The sequence below is a fragment of the Schistocerca americana genome, chromosome 4, assembly GCF_021461395.2.
Source record: "Schistocerca americana isolate TAMUIC-IGC-003095 chromosome 4, iqSchAmer2.1, whole genome shotgun sequence".
NCBI classification, from domain to species: domain Eukaryota; kingdom Metazoa; phylum Arthropoda; class Insecta; order Orthoptera; family Acrididae; genus Schistocerca; species Schistocerca americana.
The window spans coordinates 115,228,899-115,255,175 of record NC_060122.1 but is presented as its reverse complement, the minus strand read 5'-3'; the positions used below and the strand labels follow the sequence as shown (position 1 = coordinate 115,255,175).

General features: G+C 43.3%; 1 protein-coding gene across 1 annotated transcript in view; it reads left to right on the top strand.

The window, feature by feature from the left end:
- The first annotated feature begins 6,570 nt into the window (after nt 1-6,570).
- LOC124613929 overlaps nt 6,571-26,277 on the top strand; it is a 42,392-nt gene continuing 22,685 nt past the window's right edge. The window contains exons 1-3 of the mRNA XM_047142681.1: nt 6,571-6,646; nt 13,872-13,997; nt 24,875-25,158. Coding sequence (XP_046998637.1) covers nt 6,611-6,646; nt 13,872-13,997; nt 24,875-25,158 — 446 coding nt within the window. The 5' untranslated portion in view covers nt 6,571-6,610. The remainder of the gene's footprint in view (nt 6,647-13,871; nt 13,998-24,874; nt 25,159-26,277) is intronic.

Below are 26,277 nucleotides of genomic sequence, written 5' to 3'. Positions count from 1 at the left end.
CTAAAATCTATCGCACTATCATCCGACCAGTCGCCTTGTATGGTTGTGAGTGCTGGCCGACTACAGTTGAGACCGCTGAAGTGTAATGGAACCTAAGATGCTAAGGTGGACAGCGGGCCTCACTAAGTTAGATCACGTTTCTATTGACAGCATTAGGAAACAGTTTGGTGTTGCACCGATCCAAGACAAGAGTCGTCTTCGATGGTTTGGGCATGTTTTACGGGCCGGTGATGACTTTATTGCCAAGGCGGATTACGCACTTGAATAGTCGGCAGTAGACCCAAAGGATGACCTAAGCAACTTTGGGCTGATACAGTTCATAAAGACCTTAAATGCGTCAACATCCACCCAGATGCAGCCCGTGATAGAGCTAATTGGAGACAACGGACCTATGTAGTGATCCCCGCAGGCACGCGGGACAAACGCTGAAGGAAAAGAAGACGACCTAGTCAAGTCCAGTGTAACCAACTGTTGTTACTCCAAGAACGCTAATGGAGAGACAGCGTCAGAACTACGGTACCGTATGGATGTCAAACCCATCTGATATAAACAACAAATTTTTTAATAATGTTTGCTAATTAATCTTTACCTATAATGTTAGAAATATTGTGTCAGAATTATATACCATTTACTTACAGATAACCTGACGAAGGCTATTTGCCGAAACAGGCCTGTTGTAACAAATAAAAGGGTTTGAGTCAGCAGCGTTTTTGGAATCGAAAATGCTGTTAAGTTTCATCAAAAGTAAGTGACTGACATGCGTTTCTTACTATAGACCTGGTACCGTCTAAAATACTCTTATTCTCACGATGAGAAAGTTAGAATGGTCCATCAGTTGTATACCCTTGACCACCATAGTTTTCGCCACCCTTTATACCGTTTCCTCCGACTCACGAGCACACAGGTGTTAACTGACGGAGAAGGAGCGATGTCCTGCAGGAGACTAACGATTTGAACTGCAGTGAAGCCGAAGTTCAATCACACTATGGGTGATTCTAAGTCAAAACAATGTATTACATATCAGTATACCTCTAATAGCACTTTAAACACATTGTGCAATCGTACTCGTGAACAGTGGTTCTGAAGGGTATTGTAATAATGGTGTATAAAGTACATCCACTTAGTAGCAGGAACTAACAGAAGGAACTCTTCTACCACAGTTAAATGTAATTTAATCGCCATTTTATCCATGACGTCCACCACTGTGTTCTTCAGTCCGAAGACTGGTTTAATGCAGCTCTCCATGCTGCCCTTTCCTGTTCAAGCCTCTTGATCTCCGAATAACTGCTGCAACATATATCCATTTGAAACTGCTTACTGTATTCGTCACTTGGTTCAAAAATGGTTCAAATGGTTCAAATGGCTCTGAGCACTATGTGACTTAATATCTGTGGTCATCAGTCCCCTAGAACTTAGAACTACTTAAACCTAACCTATCCTAAGGACATCACACACATCCATGCCCGAGGCAGGATTCGAACCTGTGACCGTAGCGGTCGCGCGGTTCCAGACTGAAGCGCCTGGAACCGCACGGCCACTCATCACTTGGTCGCCATCTTCAAATTTTACTCGCTAGACTTCCCTCCTATGCCAAATTGATGAATTTTTGATGCCTCGGGATGTGTCCAATCAACCGATCTCTTCTTTTAGTCGAGTTGCCGCCCGCCCCCCCCCCCCCCCAATTCTACTCTGTACATCCTCATTAGGTATGCGACCTATCCATTTATTCTTCAGTACTGTTCTGTAGCATCACATTTCAAAAGCTTCTGTCCTCTTTTTTCTGAACCGCTTACTGTCCACATTTTGGTTCTGTACAAGGCTACCCCCCAGACAAATACTTCCTCATAATTAAATTTATATTCGATGTCAACAAATGTCTCATCTTCAGAAAAACTCTTCTTTGCACTGCCAGACACATGTTATACGCCCTCCACTTCAGCCATCATCACTTTCTTTGATGTCCAAATAGCAAGACTCATCTTCCACTTTATGTTTCTCATTTTTTTAACTAATTCCCTTAGCTCTGAATGATTTAATTCGACTACGTTAAATAATCCTTGTTTAGCTTTTTTTGATGTCTATCTTAAATCTTCCTTTCAAGAACTGTGCATTCCGTTCCAGTACTCTTCGAAGTTCTTTGTTTGACGGAATTACATGTCATAGGTTCATCTCAACGTTTTTGCTTCTTCCCCCTAAACTGTAACTACTTCTTCAAATTTTTCTTTGGTTCCCTTTACCGCTTGCTCAGTGTACTAATTGAACAACATCGTGGATAGGCTGCAACTCTGTCTCACTCTCTTCTGGGCTAGTGCTTCCTGTTCCATGGCCTTTGACTGTTATAACTACAGTGTGATTTCTGTATAAGTCGTACACGACCTTTCACTCCCTGTCTTCTGTCCGTGCTGCTTTCATAATTTCAGAAAGTATATTCCAAGTTAACATAGTCAAATACTTTCTCTAGTCTAAAAATGCTGTAAATGTAGGTTCCCTTTCTTTAAACTATCTTCTAAGATAACTTGCAGGGTCAGTATTTCGGCGTGTTCCTATATTTCTCAGGAAACCAAACTCATCGTCCCCGAGTTCATTTCAGCATCTACCAGATTTTTTCCATTTTTCTGTACATAACTCGCCTCAGTATTTTGGAACCATGACTTATTAAACAGATAGTTCGGTAAGATTCTACTTATGACCTCTCATTTTTTCTTTGGAAATGGAAATATTACATTCTCCCTGAAGTCTGAGACTATTTCGACTATCTTATATATCTTGCACACCAGGTGGAATAGTTGGGTCATCGCTGGCTGCACCAAGGATATCCGTAGTTCCGAGGGATGTCGTCTACTCGGGAGACCTATTTTCAACTTAGGTCTTTCTCTTCCCTGCAAAATTCTTCTTGCACGCATGCTCAGTGAAAAATACTACCAGGCAGTCTCCTCTTTCATTCTTTTCCTCCAGTCTGTGTTATCATACCACAGTGTGTCCCAAAAAGAATGACCCGATTTTGACTTGTTATGATATTGAGGCAAATGTCATTAGGCAACTGAAACAGCGCTAGATGTAATAGGCATGGTCTAGAGTTTCAGAAAAAAATCCGCTAGATGTCGCTACGAGCGCTGACCTGCAGCGTGCAGCCAGTCTCGCGCAATATGGCGTCCGCGCGACGGAAGGCGTATTGTGTTATTGAACTTAGTCGTAGTCAATCAGTGACCGCAGTTCAGCGGGCGCTTCATATTCGATTTCGTGCTAAACCACCATCACCAGAGAACATTCGACGGTGGTATAAACAGTTTGTTCAGGAACGCGGCCAGGACTTTTGCACCCTGTTTCTTCAAACAGTAGAACAAATCCGACGAGCATTTGAGAGGAGCCCCCACAAATCTACATGTAGTGCTAGCCGAGAACTTGCGTTACGGCGCATGACAGTGTGGCGTGTGTTACGGCGGCGTTTAGTCCTCAAACCATACCGATTACAACTGGTACAAGCTCTTCGAGATACTGACAAAGTGAAGCGAGTGGACTTTCAGAATGCTATTCTAGAGGACATGGAAGATGACACTTGTATGTCACGGTTGATATTCAGAACTGAGGCAACTTTTCACATTAGTGGTAAGGTTCACTGTCACATATGGGGGCTCGAAAATTCTCGTGAAACAATTTGACTCATGTTAAGAAAAGCCACGAAGCTAGTGTTCGAGTCGTGAGAGGTGAAACTTGCTGGCAGATTAAAACTGTGTGCCGGACCGAGATTCAAACTCGGGACCTTTGCCTTTCGGGGGCAAGTGCTCTACCATCTGAGTTACCGAAGCACGACAGACGTCCGGTCCTCACAGCTCTACTTCTGCCAGTACCTCGAGTCGTACTTTCCAAACTTCACAGAAGCTCTCCTGCGAACCTTGCAGAACTAGCACTCCTGAAAGAAAGGATATTGCGGAGACGTGGCTTTGCCACAGCCTGGGGGATGTTTCCACAATGAGATATTCACTCTAGCAGGAAGTTTCATATCAGCGCACACTTCGCTGCAGAGCGAAAATCTCATTCTGATGAAAGATGGGCTGAAGGGCCCAGTGGAAACTTTGTTGACAGTAAACACCGACTTTATTTATCCCCAATACATGGCGTGTCGTGGTTCAGCGAGGCAAACACGCCTCTCTCTCACTTTCTCTGTTGTCCCCGACAGATGTTGACGCACGAGCAGCCTAAAATAGCTCAAATGGCTCTAAACACTATGGGACTTAACATCTGAGGTCATCAGTCCCTTAGGTTAGTTAGGTTTAACTAGTTCCAAGTCTAAGGACATCACACACATCCATGCCCGAGGCAGGATTCGAACCTGCGACCTTAGCAACAGCGAGGTCCCGGACTGAAGCACCTAGAACCACTTGGCCACAGCGGCCGGCATTTAATGACCGAGAGCAGCGGATTTTGCGTACAGTTGTCTGAGCTAACTTACAACCAACACTGCGTAAAATAACGGATCTCTACGTCCCCCATTGATTTTTGTGGTTAAGACAGCGCCATGTTAATGGGCTACTGCAGCAGACGACCGACGCGAGTGCCTTCGCTAACAGCACGACATGCCTGCAACACCTCTTCCGGCTTCGTACCCACACGAGTTGGATTCTGGGAAACCGTCGCCTGGTCAGATGTTTCCCGATTTCAGCTGGGTAGAGTTCGAGTATTGCGCCGATCCCACGAAGCCCTGGACCCAGGTTGTCAACGGAACACTGTGCAGGCTGGTTGTGGCTCCAGAATGGTGTGGACTTTGTTTGCGTGGAATAGAGTGGGTCCTCTGGTCACATTGAACCGATCATTGAGCGGAAATGATTATGTTCAGCTACTTGGAGGCCATCTGGAGCCATACACGGACTTTGTTCCCAAACAATGACGGAATTTTTATGGATGAAAATGTGCCACGTCGCCGAGCCACAATTGTGCGCAATTGGTTTAAAGAACATTCTGAACAATTCGAGCAAACAATTTGGCCACATAAATCGCCCGACAGGAACCCCATCGAACATTTATGGGACTTATTCGAGAAGTCAGCTCACGCACAAAATCCTCCACCAACACCACTTTCGCAATTATGAATGGCTTTCGAGGGAGCATGGCTCAATATTTCTTCTGAGGACTTCCAAAGACTTGTTGCGTCCAAGTCACGTCGAGTTGTTGCACGATGCCAAGAGGAAGTGGGTCCGACACGGTATTAGGAGGTACGCCATCACTTTTGTCACCTCACTGTACGACTGTTGCTTCAAAATTTTCTCTCTTAGGCGATGATCAAAGCCTTATGTAAAGGATATGATACGTAATATAAAGGATATACCTATAGTGTAGACAATAACATCAGCACAGAAAACTCTTGTAAAAATAAAGTTTTATTGCCCTAATGTGGTCAACCAGTCAGTGAAGTGACCTTTCAATTATCAGTACTGACGACAGATAGAAAGCTTTCTTGGAAGTATGATGTTCAAGACCTTATGCAGAAACCGAATGCTGTTTTTTCCACTATAACAATAATATCTACTGTCTGTTACAACGAAGCGTGAAGACTTCTCTGCTTTGCTTAGTTTCACTCTCCTGTATCGTTTGGAATAAGAAAATGCAATATTCATTGAGTAAACATTAGACGGCGAAGTGATGTACACTTGGAGAATACTTAAGCACTGTACGGAAAGTTGTACACTTTTCAGCAGTTTCCGTTTTCATTAGACTTCCGGAGTAATCAAATCCAAGTTGCAAGGTTTCTTTGTGCCACACTCCTTCTACTGTGCACGGAAGTTCGTTGGCAGTGGTTGACTTTTTCTATAACGTGTTATTCATTCTTATAACCATAATATTTTTCTTGTTTTATTAATTTTTTAATTCTGTCCTTTATAATTTCGCCGGCCGGGATGGCCGAGTGGTTCTAGGCGCTACAGTCTGGAACCGCGCGACCACTGCGGTCGCAGGTTCGAATCCTGCCTCGGCATGGATGTGTGTGATGTCCTTAGGTTAGTTAGGTTTAAGTAGTTCTAAGTTCTAGGGGACTGATGACCTCAGAAGTTAAGTCCCATAGCGCTCAGAGCCATCTTAACCATTTTCAACCTTTATAATTTCTCTGGTCAACAGTCTGTAAACCACACATCGATATGGGCTATGACCGAATCGCTTTGGTTCACATAGTCTCAGTGGACTTGGTAAATACGTAACTAAATAGAATAAATAAAAAGAACAATCCATAGGAACTGACTCCGGCTGTGAAAGGCAACGAACCGACACCTGTTCTCTCTTTACGAGGCGTAAAATTTGACATACGAAAACTTTGTAAATTCCAAACACACTTGCATAATTTTAATAGAGGGTTACAGGTTAAAATTTAATCCTGTATTTCTCTGTTAAACCGAAAAGGATTTGAATATGGTGAGAACTTTCTCCAGCGCAAGACCCTCGCTTGGCTGCGCTGCTTCACTGCCCTTTAACTGCCAAGGTCGTACTCAGTACCTGTTTTGTTACGATAAGAACATGTTCTGCTATCTGAAAATGATTCTCTCTCCTCCTTATCTGATAATATAAAGCGGAAAGTGTCGTGCCCCTTCATCTCATCACTCGCTCTCAGACGTTTCTGACAGCCATGCCTTCACGAGTAGCTGTAAGGCTTACCATCGCGGTAAGTAAGAAATATTTTTTTTATATACCACGGAAGTTGCAGCTGTCATTCATTTGACACTTGCCTAGAAGAGTGAGGTAGGAATTTGGTCTGTTTCTCGTCCATCATTCCTCGATGTAGCGACGGAGGCGAGCGACGAAGTGTTACCCATCACTGGCTTACGCTTTGTGTTTTAATTATGATAAACAACCGAGGACCACAATGACGTTTTTTGGTAGTCATATCAGCTTCATTTCACCACCTAGGTGGAAGTACGATGTAGTTGTTAATTTTAGCCAGAAAAAAACCTGGTCGAGATAAAGGAAGTAAATGAAGCATTATTAGCGACAATCTTAATTTCTCAATGAAATGTTCCTACCACGTCATGCACAAGCTCATCAGTGACCCAGTGCAAGATACGATTGGTGATTGCTCGTAACAAAGCAACTCGGCCAACTACCTGTCATAGCGCTTGCATTACAGAATTAAGGTAACTACGGAAAATCGTACTCTTTATCGCTGGACGGATATCCGATGTTCCGTTCTCCAAAATGCGAGTCAGGTAGCTTACCATTACCCAGTCGCGCCTGCCCTAACAATCGGATCATAACGAGTCGTCGTGTGCGACACAAAACCATTGGTAAGTTTCTATTCACATTCGACAAATAGTTGTGCCAAAGATACTGAATAATCCCCTGGCCAAGAACTTTACTTGTTTCTTGCAAAAAGGTCGATTAACGATTAGCTTTTCTTGACATTTGTAAGAAAACTGAGATTAGTGAAATTGTTGTTGTTGTGGTCTTCAGTCCAGAGAGTGGTTTGATGCACCTCTCCATGCTACTCTATCCTGTGCAACATTCTTCATCTCGCGGTACCTACTGCAACCTACATCCTTCTGAATCTGCTTAGTGTATTCATTTCTTGATCTCCATCTATTGTTTTTACCCTCCACGTTGATCCCTTGATGCCTCAGGACATGGCAAGAAGAGGGGATCGGTTGGTACGACAAGTTATGCCACAAATTCCTTTTCTCCTCAGTTCTTTTCAGTACCTTATCCTCTTACGTGATCTACCCATCTAATCTTCAGCATTCTTCTTTAGCACCACATTTCAAAATCTTCTATTCTCTTCTTGTCTGAACTATTTATCGTTCATGTTTCACTTCCACAGATGGCTACACTTAATACAAATACTTTCAGAAAAGACTTCTTGACTCTCAAACCTATACTCGATGTTAACAAACCTCTCTTCTTCAGAAACGCTTTCCTTGCCATTGCCAGTTTATATTTTGTATCCTCTCTATTTCGACCATCACCAGTTATTTTGCTTCCCTAAAAGAAAAACTAATCTACTACTATAAGTGTCTGATTTCCTAATCTAATTCCCTCAGCATCACCTGATTTAATTCGACTACATTCCATTATCCTCGTTTTGCTTTTGTTGATGTTCATCTTATATCCTCCTTTCAAGACACTGTCCATTCCGTTCAATTGCTCTTCGAAGTCCTTTGCTGTCTCTGAGGTTTGCCGATGACATTGTAATTCTGTCAAAGTTTTTATTTCTTCTCCAAGGATTTTAATACCTACTCCGAGTTTTTGTTTCGTTTCCTTTACTGCTTGTTCAATATACAGATTGAATAACATCAGGGATAGGCTACAACCATGTCTCACTCTCTTCGCAACCACTACTTTCCTTTCACGTCCCTCGACTCTTGTAACTGCCATCTGGTTTCTGTAGAAATCGTTAATAGCATTTCAAAATGTTGAAAAATGTGTGTGAAATCCTATGGGTCTTAACTGCTAAGGTCATCAGTCCCTAAGCTTACACACTACTTAACCAAAATTATACCAAGGACAAACACACACACACACACGCCCGAGGGAGGACTCGAACCTCCGCCGGGACCAGCCGCACAGTCCATGACTGCAGCGCATGAGACCGCTCGGCTAATGCCGCGCGGCAAATAGCCTTTCGCTCCCTGTATTTGACTCCTGCCACCTTCAGAATTTGAAGGAGTCAACATTGTCAAAAGGTTTCTCTATACAAATGCTAGAAAAGTAGGTTTGCCTTCCCTTAATCTATCTTCTAAAATAAATCGTAGGGTCAGTATCGCCTCACGTGTTCCAATATTTCTACGGAATCCAAACTGATCATCCCTAAGGTCGTCTTCTACCAGTTATTCCATTCGTCTGTAAAGAATTCGTGTTAGTATTTTGCAGTGGTGACTTATTAAACTGATAGTTCGGTAATTTTCACATCTGTCAACATCTGCTTTGTTTGGGACTGAAATTATTATATTCTTCTTGGTATGAGAGTATTTCGCCTGTCTCATACATCTTCCTCACTAGACGGTAGAGTTTTGTCAGGGCTGACTCTCCCAAGACTATCAGTAGTTCTAATGGAAAGCTGTCTACTCCTTGGGTCTTGTTTCGACTTAGGTCTTTCAGTGCTCTGTGTGCAGAAAGGTGTGCATTATACTGCTGCATCCATTTTCAATAAGCTACTACAAGAATTCAAAAATCTTAGCAGTTATCCACGCGTTTTCAAATCGAAATTGAAGAGTTTCTTCATGGGTCACTCCTCCTATTCTGTCGAGGAGTTCCTTGAAAAATCAAAATAATTCTTACGTTATATTGTTGACTGCGTTTACTTAAGGTTGTGGCTAAAATTTTTTTTGCGTTCATAATTATTTTGTTTATCGGTTATTACTTTTACGTTGTAATTTCATGTACTGACACTTTCCATGATCCTGGAGATTTGCTCCTATGTTTGCTCCTACTGAACTAGACTAGTAAATAAACAAACAAATAAATAAATTACTTGGATAGAGTCTGTGGCAGCTTTGGGGGTCCTACTCTTACAGGTTTAGCGCCGTAGAGGTATTGCACACTGGATGGTAATAGGTCTATCACGAACCATGCTGAAAGTAGCAAGTGCAATCTGGGATCATGCCCAAGTAGATTACTTATGTCAGCGCTTTTAGTGTGGCACTATAGGCTGTCCATCTCAGGTTGATGAATGTTCTGTTAATGCTGAACGTATTTCGACAGTTACAAGGCATCGTGTTGCGCACATTTCTACCAACGACCACTGCACAGGTTTTATGTTTTGCTTAGCGCAGTTTTATCCATACAGAAGATATTACAGAACAATGTCGGTGCTTCATATGTGCTGTTGGGGAAAGGAAATGACCCCAATAGTGGCGCATGATTCAGCTGTTCATGCGAGAGGAAGACGTGCCTGTTCCTCGCCTAAATATGTGACGTAGGGTTGGTGATGACCGACAACGCTCGCTGGGCCATTAATAATAAATCCCTTTTTACGATAGTCCATTACCGATTTCGGTACAGAGACGGGATAACAGCGGGGAGGGAGGCTATTAGCTATTCTCCCTCCTTTGGCTTTAACCATTTAGTCAGAAAAGTGAGTCACCGCAGGTTTGGTATACAATATGATATATACAGCGCAGACATTCGAATTACATTAATTCCAGGTAAACGTCATGGTACATTTTGCTAAGTGTGTGAATATACACAGTCCACGTATCATATCTTCACATGCTGGATCCTTTGTGTCTGACTTAAAACTGGTTATCTGCTCCTTGCAGAAAGTGGGCATATTGACGTAGCCCGTTGTAGACATATGTCGAAACAGGTTCGTCACCGATGTAGGCTGGAAAATCCCTTCTCTTATCAAGACCTCGAGAAACTTGCGGCGTTGTCTGTCATAGTGTGAAGACCCTAGTATCATATGGTTGAGGTCTGCAATCTCAGTGGTGCCCGCGGAGGTTCGATACCTCCCTCGGGCATGTGTGTGTGTTTGTCCTTAGAATAAGCCAGGCCTATTGTTTTTATTTTAGTAAGGCATTTGATTGTATTGATGACAAAATATTGCTCCAGAAGTTGGGCCATTATGGAATATGGGGAGAAGCTCACAATTGATTCACCTCTTACTTTAGCAGCAGACAGCAAAAGGTCATTATTCACAATGTTGAGAATGGATGTGACGTGGGGTCTCAGTGAGATACGGTCAAGTGGGGGGTACCCCAGGGATCAAAGTTGGGGCCACTCCTGTTCCTTATTTATATAAATGATATGCCCTCTATTATTACTGGCAACTCTAAAATATTTCTGTTTGCTGATCACACTAGCTTGTTAGCAAAGGACGTTGTGTGCAACATAGGTCATGAACTGCACTATTTGAAACCGAGGCAAAGTTCATGGCTTGTAGAAAATAAGCTAACGCTAAATCACAGTAAGGTTCAGTTTTTACAGTTTCTAACAAGCAATTCAACAAAACCTGACGTTTTAATTTCGTCGAATGGGCATATGATTAGTGAAACTGGAGGCGTTCAAATTTCTTGGTGTTCAGATAGATAGTAAACTGTTGTGGAAAGCCCACGTTTAGGATCTTTTTCAAAGACTTAATACTGCCATTTTTACTATTCGAACGCTATCTGAAGTGAGTGATCGTTCGACACGAAAATTAGTCTACTTTGCTTATTTTGATTCGCTTATGTCGTATGGTATTATATTTTGGGGTAACTCTTCCCACTCTGAAAGGATATATTTGGCTCAGAAACGCGCGGTTCGGGCAATAAGTGGTGTAGGTTCACGAACCCCTTGTCGAACCCTGTTCACGAGTCCGCGTATTTTGACATTGGCCTCTCAATATATATATATTCCTTACTGTCATTTCTTGTTAACAACACTAGTTTACTCCCAAGAATGAGCAGTTTTCACTCGGTTAATATTCGGCAGAAATCAAACCTGCACTTGGATCGAACTTCCTTAACCCTTGCGCAGAAAGGTGTGAAGTATACTGCTGCATCCATTTTCAGTAAGCTACCACTCGAATTCAAAAATTTTAGTAGTAATCCACGCACTTTCAGATCGAAACTGAAGAGTTTCCTCATGGCTCACTCCTATGCTGTCGAAGAGTTCTTTGAAAAGTTAAGCTGATTCTTGTTGTATTGTTGATTGCGTATAGACTTTTTTCGCGTTCATAAGCATTTTATTTTTATCTGTTATCGCTTTTATGTTGTAATTTCGTGTACTGCCACATTCCATGACCTTGGAGATTTGCTCCTCAATTTGGTCCTGCGGAACTTGACGTGTAAATAAATAAATAAATGTCGTTGGGGCAACACAGGAACACGCAGGTGTCGTGTGATGTGGACCTGCATGTTCAACAGCTGCTTTTGGAACTGAGTGCCCCGAAACACTTGTGCCTGCCCCAGCCTCGTGCCCTTCGTCAGATCTGCCACAGACCGCTAACAATCGTGGATTACACGGAGGGGAATCCTCTGACGTGAACGATTTGTCGTAAGACATGGTCGGCCAGTACCACACGGCCTACTCCTGATTTCACCATCCTTCAACCACTTTCCAGTAGTACGCCAACAGGCGACCAGCTTTCAGAGATTCTCGTTCGCACTCGCAGCGCCACAACAATGCGCCCTCTGTCAGAACCGCTCACATCAGTGGATTTCCGCATTTGCACTCCGTATCTTCGCTATAATGGCTACCTATTTGTTTCTCTTCCGCTTACGTTCTTTCCTTACTGCGTCACGTGCCCACAACACAACCCGGAAGCATTCAGTGTGGCGATAAGCAACGGTCATAATGTTCTGGCTCATCATTATATTCTCTAATGCAGTCACTTAAAAAAGAACAGATTTCATCAGGATCTTTGTGACCTTCCCCCTCTATATGTGAATAAAACGTGTCGTTTCCAGTTTTGAATTGTGAATGAAAAATGCATTTAGTCGTAGCTAGCAGTAATAAAATACCTTTTGTACAGGCAAAGAAGGTAAGAAAAAATTTTGCATGTAGTCAAAGCACAATCAGCTACTTTTTCACTTTCTTTGCGTGTCAGTCGAAGGATATTCATTTTTTTGAGAACTTTTAGCCTCTGCTCTTGCGGAGAATGAGATCAGCGGTTGTAGCACATCTGGCATTGTCATTTAAGTGAGGGTCTCCTATTTTGGTACCTAGCTTTTCATACTTCGAGCACACGTCGATTTGAAAGCGATCCAAAAATAAATTGAAATTTTCTCGAAAATACTTCACCAAAAAACATCCAGACTGCCAAATAAAGGTAAAATCCAATTTTTTTCTGAAGATTTACTATTAACATTTTAATTTTAGCTCTGCGGAAAGATAATACACCTGCCAAGAAAGCGCATCATTATGGCACAAAAATGTATCATTTATAAATTCATCAATCTTCCGGAAACGTTCATCAGGAATCACCGTGTTTGAACGAGAGCCAACCGACTTGCTTCTATTATCACGAGGACTTTGGTTACGACTTTTCAAATACCACAGTCGATCAATGAATTTCCTAGTTATCAGAAACAACGAGTGGAAAGTGTTACGACGTACAGTCCGCCGACAATAACTGAACAACAGAACAACGTACTTTAAGGTGTCTGATTTGATTCTGCGAGTCTTTGACTTACGTTTTGTTTGAATATCTTCATCAGACAAGCGTTTCTTCAAGTTCTTTGTTGGTTGAACATCGATTAGTCCTTGAAGAAAAATATATTTGCTCGTCTTTGAGACAGTAAATAACTTTAATACCAATCAGTTCCATGGATTTTTCAAGCGAGGAGAACCAAAATAATAGTACTAGGTAGCAATAAAAGCTTATTACAATCGAAAATTTGAGTATGTAATCTTTCTGCTTGACAAAACAATAAAATATAACGATGGTGATGAATTTTTGAAGTTTGTTCAAAGCGTAAAAGTTAAGAATACACGAGTACACGTAAGTGCGGACAATTCAGATGTTTCATTAATAGTCTGAAAATTTACTTGCAGGGGTTTCCAGTGTGTCGAGCTTGAACAAGTTTCCCAAAGTGATTAATATGCTCTTTTCCCGTCACTTTTGAGTTCCTAATCGCTATCTGTTTATATTTATCAGGATTTAAAACACAAGCATCAAGTTGTAGACTACAAGTGACACGCTGGCAGGGAGTGTTGCGGCAGCAGCAACAAAATTAGGACGTAGGAGGCGGAACAGTGGGGGAACAGTGGAGCGGAAAGAGTCCAACATCAGTGAGAGGTTCATTTTGAAAACGGCAGTTGACCCCTTTTCAGAATGATGATTCGTTAAAAAATTATGTTAAAAATAGCTAGTAACACGTATTATTGAGATATATTGAAATGTTAACTGTATGTTCATTTTGCGAAAACTACGCTAATACAGTGATAGTGACATAGAAAAAGTTTATCTTTTCCAGTTCCTGGCCATTGCCGCCAGCGCTGCCGGTGAGGAATATATGGAGGCTGACGAATATATGGAATACGAACTAAAAGCGACTTGTTCGTATCCCAGTCAAGTTGTATGCAGTAATGACTGCTCACAGGTAAGTCATGCTTTTGTAGTTACAACACAATCAGTATTTTTATTTAACAATGATTATGAATACTCCTCAATGCAAACAACCTTTTCATAAACTGAGATTGGCCCGTTATCAAACTTTAGTTCTGTAACTACTGATAAGCGTATGATCTGACGCAAGTGGAGCGCGATTTATATCTGGTATATGACCGTATCTTCCCAGAGTGAATGTTTTCTTTCAGACTAACTGATGGTTATTATCTGGCGCTATATGAAAACATATATGAGATGACTACCGAAATGTCTTCCCCTAGATTATAACAGTCATTATTTGAGGTTACTGGTTTGCAAACTGACATAGTGTAAAAGTCTAGTGATCTTTCATGGTGCCATGTTGTACTGATTTTGTATTTTGTCACATCTGAAATGATGGTTCTAGTCTGTCGAGTTACTTTGTCAGCACTTGACAGTAAATACAATACACTGTACATTAGATCACACCTCCTCGACTGCAATCAGAATGAGGTAACAGCTACAAAACCTCACCTCAGTATGGAGTTGGTTATTAGAGGAAGGAGAAAACTTCTTGGTGTTGAAAACTACTTACGTTAGAGTAGGATGTACAATAACATGAATCAGATGTTGTAATGGTCGGTCCTCGCTGCTCTTTCCCTAATGGATGGACTTCAAATAGGATTAATTTCGGTGTTATTCAGTCATTCTTTCCACTTACACGTCCTCTATAGTTATAAGATGTGCGGAGATATAAATGGGTGTGGAGATATAAATTGCGAAATGTATGGACAGTACAGATTCTGTAATCGATTTCGGTTCAAACGCTTATTGAAGCTAGCGTTTCTACACTGACGAGCCAAAGAAACTGATACTCCTGGCTAATATCGTGTAGGGCCCCCGCGAGCACGCAGAAGTGCAGCAACACTACGGGCCACCGACTCGACTGATGTCTGAAGTAGTGGTGGAGGGAATTGTCACCGTGAATCCTGCAGGGCTGCCCATAAACCCGTAAGAGTACGAGGGGATGGAGATCTCTTCCGAACAGCACGTTGAAAGTCACCTCAGATATGCTCAACAATGTTGATGTTGGGGAGTTTGGTGGCCAGCGAAAGTGTTTATACTCACAAGAATGTCCCTGGAGCCACTCGGGCCAGGAGGACATTACGACACCCTACAAGTCCAGAATTGCTACTAAGTCCGTCGGAATGCGCAATGGACATGAATGGAAGCAGGTGATCAGACAGGATGCTTACGTACTTGTAACCTGTCAGAGTCGTATCTAGAAGTATCAGGAGACCACACACTCCAACTTGTCATGCCCCACACCATTACAGAGCGTCCACCAGCTTGAACAGTCCCCTGCTGACATGCAGGGTCCATTGATTCATGAGGTTGTCTCCATACACGTACACGTCCATCCCCTCGATACAATTTGAAACGAGACCCGTCCGACTAAGCAGTATGTTTCGAGTCATCAGTGTCGGTGTTGAGGGGCCCAGGCGAGGTGTAAGTCTTTGTGTCGTAGCCCATGTCGATAACGTTTGGTTGAATTGTTCGCACGTTGACACTTATTGATGGTCCAGCATTGAACTGTGCAGCAAATTGCGGAGGGGATGCACTTGCGTCATGCTGAACGATTCTCTTTAGCCGTCATTGCTCCCGTTCTTGCAGGATGTTTTTCCGGCCTCAGCGATGTCGGAGATTTCTTGTTTTACATGATTCCTGATGTTCACAGTACACTCGTGGAACGGTCGTACGGGAAAATCCCCATTTCATCGCTACCTCAGAGATCTGTGTCCCATCGCCCCGGCACCGACTACAACACCAAGCTAAAACTCACATAAATCGTAATAACCTGCCATTGTAGCAACAGTAATCGATTTAACAACTGCGCCAGACACTTGTTTTCTTATATAGGCGTTCCCGACCGCAGCGCCGTATACTGCCTGTTTCAATATCTCCGTATTTAAATACGCGTGCCTATACCAGTTTCTTTGGCGCTTCAGTGTACATGACTTCGTCCAGCTCTATACGATGCCTGTTTTGGCCGCAAATGTTTGCTCGTTCCCGGACCACCGGAACTGTGTCGCTGACAGCCAGATAGTTTTATAAGCAGCAGACGGCGTTTTTCTTTCTAAATGTTCTGATATTGACGACGCGTTCTTACATAAGCTCAAACCCGCAGGCATCGACAGCAAGCAGTATAATTGTCTTGTAACGAAAACCAATTATCGATCATAATTGTTTGGAATACTACTGGCATCGTGTGCTCCAAACTGCTATAATTCCTTGGATAAGCAGCAACGCATGCATTCAAATGGGTCATAATCTAGCTTGTGCATTGAAAATGTACAAATATCCAAGTGGTATGGTTATTAAAATATTAGCGCTTAAAGCACTTCTTTTAACTATATATGCTTTGAATGCAATTTTATTCAGATGGATAGAGAGAGAGCAAGGAGGAGATAGGAAGAGAAAGTAGAGGTGGACAGAGACAGGAAGAGTTTAGGCACAGAGATGAGTGAAGAGGAGGTGAACGGACACAGGGGGAGGAGGAAATGGACAGAGAAAGGGAAGAGGAGGAGATCGACAGAGGAGGAGGAGGAGGAGGAGGAGGAGGAGGAGGAGGAGGAGGAGGTAGATATGAACACAGAGATAAAGGGGGCGGGGGATGCAGGAAGTGTGGAATCTCTGGGCACTAGTCAGGCTCCTTCCCCATCCGATGGATGTAACGCACTGCTTAACTGTCTCGACGTCACAGCACCCTCGACAACAGCGATTTCTGTATACTACATCCCCAAGAAATCCTCTGCTTTAGACGTCCGTGTGATTTCCGTACTGGAAAGGCGCATTAAGATAAATTGGAGGTGGAAAGCTAAGTGTGACAATCGCGAGTGTATCAGTAGTTCTGTTAGTGATCAATAGAAAAATGCAGTCGAGATTGCTTTAACTGACCAGCTGAGTAGCTGGCGTCGCCCAAGTATGTATATCCCTACCTTCTATTAGTCCATCTCCTCCGTCCCCTTCTCTTTGTCGATTTCGTCCTTCATCCCCTCTGTACATATCCTCCACACTCCTTTCTCTGTCCACTTCCTCCACCAACTCTCTTTCCAACTCCTCCTACACCTTTCTCAGTATATCTCCTCCCCCTCTGATTCCCTCTCCTCTTTCCACCTTCCATTGTGAATCTCCTCCTTCACCCCATTTTCTCCAACCCACTCTCTCTCTCTGTCCATCTCTTCCTCCCCTTCTCTGTCCATCTCCTCCCCTTTCCTTCCTCTGCCATTTCATCCTCCCCCTGTGTCTATCCATCACTTTCTCCCCCATCTCTTTGCCTATCCCTTGCTCTCCCTACCTCTGTCTGCCTCTTCCTCTTTCCTTTCTCTGTCCATTTCCTCCTCTCCCCTCTCTTCCTCCATCTCTTAATCCCTCTATGTTTATCTCCTTCTCCACTTTTCTCTGACCATCTATTCTGTCTTCCTTTTTCTGTCTGTCACCAGATCACCCCACTCTCTGTCCATCTCCTCCTCTTAGTCTTCTCTGTCCATGACCCCCTCTCCCTTTCATCTCCTTCTCCCTCTCTGTCCACCACCTCCTTCCCCCTATACCTTTCATCTCCTTCTTTCTTTCTCTGTCCATCTTCCAATCTCCCATCTCTCTGTCTCCTCCTCTTCCCTTTCTCTGTCCATCTTCTTTATCCTCTCTTTATGTTCATCTCCTCCTCACCCTCTCTCTGCCTATCTCTTCCTCCCCCTGTCTATAACCATCTCCTCCTTTTTCCTGTCTATCTGTATTCTACTTTCCCCTCATTCTATCCATTTTCCCTTCTCCTCTGTCTGTTCATCTCCTACTCACTCCTCATATTATCTTTCCTGACTTATAACAGACAGTTCCTTTAGCGAATTTCGGAAGGTCTTGGAACTTGTTGACGATTACTGTAAATTTGTCCCAATTTGTCCTGTTTCTATTTCATTTCGACGTCGGACTGACGTCACAATCTGTTTGAAATCAGCACACAGCATCAGCTGGAGTCTTCTTAAAGCGATCGACACATTCCCGAAGAATTCGTTTCCACAATCGCATACGTCAGCTTTCAATAAATGAATCATCCATGTAATACAAATCTTTCTCTTTCTCTCTCGTATGAATCATCCATGTAATACAAATCTTTCTCTTTCTCTCTCGTATGGGCTTCAGAGGCCTACTTGCTGATTATATTTTTTGAGAAGGTAGTGTTGGCTCTTCATTTCCCTCCAGTATCTCTTCATAATTTCACTGTGCTGATTTTTCGTCTCCTAAGTCCAGTTTAAACATGCTACTTCCTGTCTTGGAATCCTTTCGTAGGTAACACTTGCATTGTAAAAATGACAATGCTTTCTTTTCTTCTCCTTGTAAAAATGACAACGCTTTATTTCTTCTTCTTTTATGTTGCTCTTTTTCAAACTTTTCGTGGACTAATTTGCGGAATCGTTTTCAGAAGGAATCATTTTTCTGTTTATTAGTGATTTAAAGCTCTTATTTGTGTGACAGTCATAAGACAACTCACCTCTCTAGGTCTTATTATGAAGGGTCAATTCATGCTATTCATGACAATTAGAGCAATAACAACCGTTAATCTGTAACACTTACCTATTTAGAAACACATAAATAGACCTTTGCAAATTCTTGATAGAATCGGGGTGAAGTTGACCGTCTTTTGCCGAGCGGTTCTTGCATGAACATACATTCGTGAATGCGTCAAAAACCTGGACTAATGAACGCAGGAATAATGTGCACGCAGTAACAGGGTAACGAACTCAAATGTTGCCAGTGTCTGTATTAGAACTTACGAATTTGTCACGTAGGTCGCAGTTCTTTTTGTTGCATCGCATAGTTCAGATCGTAAGAGTTGTCATTGTGAAAATCCAGCAAGTGTACAAACATAAGCTTGTAAGTTGTGTGAATTAAAGAAATATAGCCTGGATGTTTTCGAAGTGTTTCTCACAGAAATTTTAAATGGAAAAATATGCATTAATAAGGCTACCCGAATGTATAAAATTCCCAAAGCAACCATGGAAAACAGGAAACATTGTCGTCATGGTGAAACAGACGATCATTCAGGTTTTAGCACTAAAGAAGAACAGTATGTGTATAACTCTCATTTCAGATTTATTTTTCAATTATTGATAAATGTTCAGGACAATTAAAGTCGCTGTAGAGTCATAAACAATCCACAGCTATCACATAACCGGTGGGGTGAAGTTCACCGACGCAGCTTTTTTAAATAATTTTACTATCTGTTAGAGCAAAAGGTAGTAAAGATTCATTCCCAATGCTCTAAAATGAAAACCAATAAACTAATTTCTTTCGTTTCAAACCTATTTGTGTTTTGGTTCCAAAGTCGCTGAACTTCACCTCATTTAACAGTATCTTCCTTTCCTCTTTCTTAGTTGTTGTCCAAGATATGCCTCCATATATTACGTTAGTGGTAAGCATTAGTCTGTATAAATTTTATTTTGTATCGTCTCTTGTCTTGCCACGCACTGTTGTGCATATGTGCCACATATTATTTAGACCTTATATAATTTATTAGTGACATTTTTGTGTTCATAGTTTATATCACAGCCTAAGAGCCGAAAAAGTACCGTTCATCTAGTACTGTTTTGGAAGGCACTGGATGTTTCCCATTAAAGGCCATTACTTCAATTTTTTTACTTAAATATTTAGATAGTAATTCTCATGTATTGCCAGCTGGAAGTCATTTTCTATCTCTGGATAATTATTCGGTCATCGACAAACGACAGAGTACCTATGTGTGTGTGTCCTGATATTAAACCTCACACTTTAACTTCCCGTTTCCACTGTCTATCAGTATCGTCTATGATGAATTAACAATTAGCCCCAAATTCACACGCCTAGCACCAATTATCTATGACCAGGGGACTCTTTTATAACATGTGGTTTTGCACACAAACCTTCCTTGAAGATCAGTGCATTGATCAATGAAAAGCATATGAAAGTCCCTATTTTAGTTCCTGAGATTAGTCGTCACACGGAGACAGAATTTACAAGCACTATACGTAATAGAAATTAAACTCCCTAGTCCTGTTTATCTGACCATACTTTGCGTCCTCTCTGGACTTGATGCGGCTGTTACTTTATTGCTTTTCCCACCAGATCTATCTTATCGGCTAATAGCTCCCATCATTGCCATCAGATGTCTCTCCAAACGCCAATTAAATATGGAACAGATACAATACATATACTGCCCTCTCACCATTACTGCAAACAATAAATTATATGCAGTATCCTTCCTCGTAAATCAGTCTATATGTGCAAACCGTATCAAAATCCGTGACTCTAATTTCTACTAAATATTGATACAGCAGATGAACTGCTACGCCCTCGTGTCCCTCATCTGTTGATCTTTATCTGTCCTATTTTTTTCTGTTTTGTATTTATCACAATTTCTGTGTACGGGTACAAACTATTATTACTTCTGTTAAATGTCTCGCATATACTCTTTTTTCCATTATGTTCCTCACACCCAAACCTTCAGGTGTCAGACACTGGGATCGGTACCAAACATTGTGTCGATAGAGCATCAACCCAAAAACCGATTTAGTTCGTGCTGTGTGCTGTCATCTAATAGAACATGTGTCAATGGTAATTAAAAGGAACACCAGAACTACAGAGTACACTAAAAGCAAATGTATGATCACTGTTTGCTACGAAATATGGTCAGTGAGTCTGTAGAGCGTCAGACCGTCGTGCTAAAGGTCCAGAGTTCGAAAGCCAAAGATAGCGGTTTTTTTAAACAGTTTACACGTGCAATTGTTATACGGGAGAACATTTTTCTAACATGTAAAATGACGTTACGGAGTTTGTAGCAATGTTCTTTTGCCAGCCTACTTCTTTGTTAGTTGAAAGTAGCAAACCTATAGCGTATATTTGTACAGATAACACCACACCTACACTATGTGATCAAAAGCATACGGACACCTGGCTGAAAGTGATTTACAAGTTCGTGGCGCCCCAAACGCTAATGTTGGAATTCAATATGGTGTTGGCCCACCCTTAGCCTCTATAACAGCTTCCACTCTCGCAGGCATACGTTCAGTCAGGTGCTGGAAGGTTTCTTGGGGAATGGCAGCTCATTCTTCACAGTGTGCTGCGCTGAGGAGAGGTATAGATGTCGGTCGGTGAGGCCTGGCACGAAGTCGGCGTTCCAAAACATCCCAAAGGTGTTGTATTGGATTCAGGTCAGGACTCTGTACAGGCCAGTTCGTTACAGGGACGTTATTGTTGTGTAACCACTTCGCCATAGGACGTACATTACGAACAGGTGCTCGATCGTGTTGAAAGATGCAGTCGCATCCCCGAATTGCTGCTCAACAGCGGGAAGTAAGAAGGTGTTTAAAACATAACTGTAGGCCTTTGCTATGATAGTGCCACGCAAAACAGCAAGGGGTGCAAGCCCCCAACGTGAAATACACGACCTCACTCTAACACCACCGCCTCCGATTTTTACTGTTGGCACTACACACGCTGGCAGATGACGTTCACCGGGCATTCGCCATACCCACACCCTGCCATCGGATCGCCAAATCGTGTACCGTGATTCGTCGCTCCACACAACGTTTTTCCACTGTTCAATCGTCCAATGTTTACGCTCCTCACACCAAGCGAGGCGTCGTTTGGCACTTACCAGCGTGATGTGTGGCTTATGAGCAGCCGCTCGACCATGAAATCCAAGTTTTCTCACCTCTTGCCTAACTGTCACAGTACTTGCAGTGGATCCTGATGCAGTTTGGAATTCCTGTATAATGGTTTGGACAGATGTCTGTCTGTTACACATTATGACTCCCTTCAACTATCGGCGGTCTCTGTCAATCAACAGACGAGGACAGCCTGTGCGCTTTTGTGCTGTTAGTGAAATGGAAACGTCAAGGGGCACGATCACATTGTAAACAGTTGACCTAGATACGTTTGGGTGTCACTAGTATCATACGTCTGTACGCGAGATTTCCACGTTTCTAATCACCTGACCACGTTCGAAGTCCGTGAGTTCCGCAGAGCGCCCCTTCTACTCTCTCACGACGTCTAGTGACTACTGATGTCGCTGATATGGAGTACCTGGCAGTGGGTGGCAGCACAATGCACCTAATATGAAAAACTTATAAAGTACCCGGACACCCTCAAAAACATATCACATAGTGTATCTATAAAAATGTACTCTATAGGTTCGCCACTTTCATCTAACTAAGCGAACGCAGATTCCCTAAAGAACACAGCTACAAACTGAGAAAAATGTTCTCCCACATAACAATTTCACGTGTAATATGTTACAAAACTCGCCAAGAGTTTGTTTCGAACCTTTATCTTTAAAAAAAAAAAAATCTGTTTTTGTGCTGGGGGAGGGGGGGACGTCCCATAACCCTGATCCATTCACCCAGTGTTTGTATTGCAGAGGGCAGATAACGCTCTCACCGAACACGCTACGCTGAGCAACCGCGCCGGCTATAGTCGAGACCTTCAGTATGTCGATCTGACGCTCTACCACAGTGGTCGTGTGTTTTCAGGATGTATTCCCGTCATTTTTCCATTAACTGGCGTGAAATAGTAGCACTTATTTACGCCATATTTAAAAGTGTGTGTTTTATCTACATCTACGTTATTACTATCCTAGTCAAAATAAAGCTCCTGGCAGAAAGTTCAATGAACCACCTTCAAGCTCTCTCTCTACCGTTCCACTCCCGAACGGAACGCGGGAAAAACAAGCACTTGAATTTTTCTGTGCGGGCCCTGATTTCTCTTATTTTATCGTGATGATCATTTCTCCCTATGCAGGTGGGTGCCAACAGAATATTTTCGCTATCGGAGGAAAAAAATGGTGATTGAAATTTCATGATAAGGTTCCGTTACAATGAAAAACGCTTTTGTTTTAATGATTGCCATTCCAATTCACGTATCATGTCTGTGACACTATCTACCCTATTTCGCGATAATACAAAAACGAGTCGCCCCCCTTTGAACTTTCTCAATATCATCCGTCAGTCCCCCCTGATACAGATCCCACACCGATAGCAATACTCTAGAATAGGGCGGACAAGTGTAGTGTAAGCAGTCTCTTTAGTAAAGCTGTTGCACCTTCTATGTGTTCTGCCAATAAAGGCACTGTTGGTCCAGATTGTCCCACTCCTCAACGGTGATTCCACGTAGATTCCTCAGAATGGTTGGTGGGCTACGTCGTCCAGTCCTTATCAGTCTATCCAAGACATATTCGATAGGGTTCATGTCTGGAGAACATGCTGGCCACTCTAGTCGAGCGAAGTCGTTATCCTGAAGGAAGTCATTCACAAGATGTGCACGATGGGAGAACGAATTGTCGTCCATGAAGACGAATGCCTCGCCAATATGCTGCCGAAGTGGTTAAACTATCGGTCGGAGGATGGCATTCGCATACTGTACAGCCATTGCGGCGCCTTCCATGACCACCAGCGGCGTACGTCGGCCCCACATAATGCCACCCCAAAACAGCAGGGAACCTCCACCTTGCTGCACTGGCTGGACAGTGTGTCTAGGGCGTTCAGTCTGACCGGGTTGCCTCCGAACACGTCTCCGACGATTGTCTGCGACTCTCATTGGTGAAGAGAACTTGATGCCAATCGTGAGAGGTCCATTCGGCATGTTGTTGGGCCCATCTGTACCGTCCTGCATGGTGTCGTGATTGCAAAGATGGACCTCGCCATGGACGTCGGGAGTGAAGTTACGCATCATGCAGCCTATTGCGTACACTTTGAGTCTTAACACGACGTTCTGTGGCTGCGCGAAAAGCATTATTCAACATGGTGGCGTTGCTGTCAGTGTTCCTCCGATCCATAATCCGTAGGTAGCGGTCATCCACAGCCCTTGGGCGGCCTGAGCGAGGCATTTCATCGACGGTTCCTGTCTCTCTGTACGTCCTCCATGTCCGAACAACATCGCTTTGGTTCAGTCCCAGACGCCTGGACACTTCCCTTGTTGAGAGCCCTTCCTGGCACAAGCTAACAATGCGAACGCGATCGAACCGCGGTATTGACGGTCTAGGCATGGTTGAATTACAGACAACACGAACCGTGTACCTCCTTCCTGGTGGAATGAATAGAATTGATCGGCTGTCGGACCCCCTCAGACTAATAGGCGCTCCTCATGCACGGTTGTTTACATCTTTGGGCGGGTTTAGTGACATCTCTGAACAGTGAAAGGGACTGTGTCTGTGATACAATATCCACAGTCAACGTGTATCTTCAGGAGTTCTGGGAACCGTGGTGACGCAAAACTTTTTTTGGTGTGTGTAATTGGGACCATGCTGATACGTTACCTCCATATTTAGCAAAGGGCCCCCTACAGGTACACAATCTTGACCGGAGTCCTTGCCTTTATTAAATGATTTACACTGAGGATATCTACTTCTATGTTTCTCATCTTGGCAGTTGTTCTTGTCTTTTATTGTGGAATATTTACTTCGTCTTCTTTGGTGAAGGAGTTTCGGGAAACCGTGTTTAATAACTCTGATTTAGTGGCATTGCCATCAGTGACTTCATCGTTGTTACCGCGCGTCTTGCGTCTGGTGTACTTTATGTATGACCAGAATCTCTGAGTTTTCTGCCTATTCCGAGACAGAGTTTCGTTTTGCAAATTATTAAAAGCATCTAGGATTGAATCACCAGCCATATTTCGAACTTCTGCAAAACTCTACCAACCTTGTGAATTTTGCGTTCTTTTAAATATGGCATATCATAACTAGAGAGCGTAACAAATTAAACAGGAAAATGTTCACCGAACGTGACCAGTGTTTCGAATGGGAAGTTTGTCTGAGACGTGGTGGAACACGGGACGTACTGTACACGTTTTCCTCGCTTGCAGGTCAACTTGTGCATGAGTGTGGATGGCGGCCTATCGCCCACCGTGGTGGAGACCTGTGACGTCAATGCCGGCCAGAGGTGCAGCTTCTCGCAGAAGACGTGCGTGGCCGAGGGCTCCTCCGACTGCCACAGCTTCGTCACCAACTTCACGTGCAACGACCTGGGCGCCTACCCCGACCCCTACGACTGCACCACGTACCACGTCTGCTTGCAGGGCGACACCACAGCGGAACTGGGCCACTGCGAGGACGGCTGGGCCTACAACGCGCTCACCAACGACTGCAGGTAACCCTTAGTCCAGTGGTTCCCGTCGTTTCTTAAGACCCTTACCCGTGACCGCAATCAGGTATTGGCTAGCATCCCCGTCCACCCCCCTCCCCCGCTATCTGTTGCACCCCGTCCCCTACATTATTACCAACTTTAGCACCTAACTAAGCTGTAGAACTTTTCTTTGAACACTTATTTCTAAAATGATGAAATGATATTTAGTTTGTGTGTGTGTGTGTGTGCGCGCGCGCACGCATTCGTGGTGAAACGCAAGTGCTATCCACAATGCCTTCTCAGGTAAGTAAACGAACTTTCCACAGTGACAGCCACTTGTTACGTAACATGCTTCCCTTGCATTACTCCTCTCCATTGCGGCACTTGCTTGACCTGCAGACTGAAACCCCATTAAAAATCAAACAAGTTCGGACGTGTGTACTGTACTTACTGTTGCCAAATCACTTCATTGCTGCACGCCTTACTTCTGAACTGGCAGAAAGTGGACGACATCAGGCTGTTAATGCTTTTTGTCTAACGACCGGCCTCCGTGTCATCCTCAGGGTCAGTGGATGAGGATATGGAGGGGCATGTGGTCAGCACACCGCTCCCCGGCCGTATATCAGTTTCCGAGACCGGAGCCGCTGCTTCTCAATCGAGCACCTCCTCAGTTTGCGTCACAAACGCTGAGTGCACCTTGCTTGCGAACAGCGCTAGGCAGACCGGATGGTCATCCATCCAAGTGCTAGCCCAGCCCGACAGCACTGATCTGAGGGAACCGGTGTTACTACTGCCGCAAGGCCGTGGGCTCACTAAAACTACTACTTCTAATAATAATAATAATAATAATAATAATAATAATACGCCTCAAAAAACTAAAGAGAGCCAATGGAAGAACCTACAAAGTGTAGAATAAAAAAATTGTCCAAAAACACTAAAATTAGGCATTGTAATACAGTATTAAAACCCGAAGTCCTGTATGCCAGTGCCTGACATTCCACATAAATGGTGGCATACGAGTAGAAAACTTATTAAAGGAAGAACGTAAAGTCATCAAAGATATCAGGGCCAAAGAAAGCAGGAGAGGGCTAGAGACTACAATCTCGTCAAACAACTGAGAAATTGTCCAACCTTGTAGTAGAC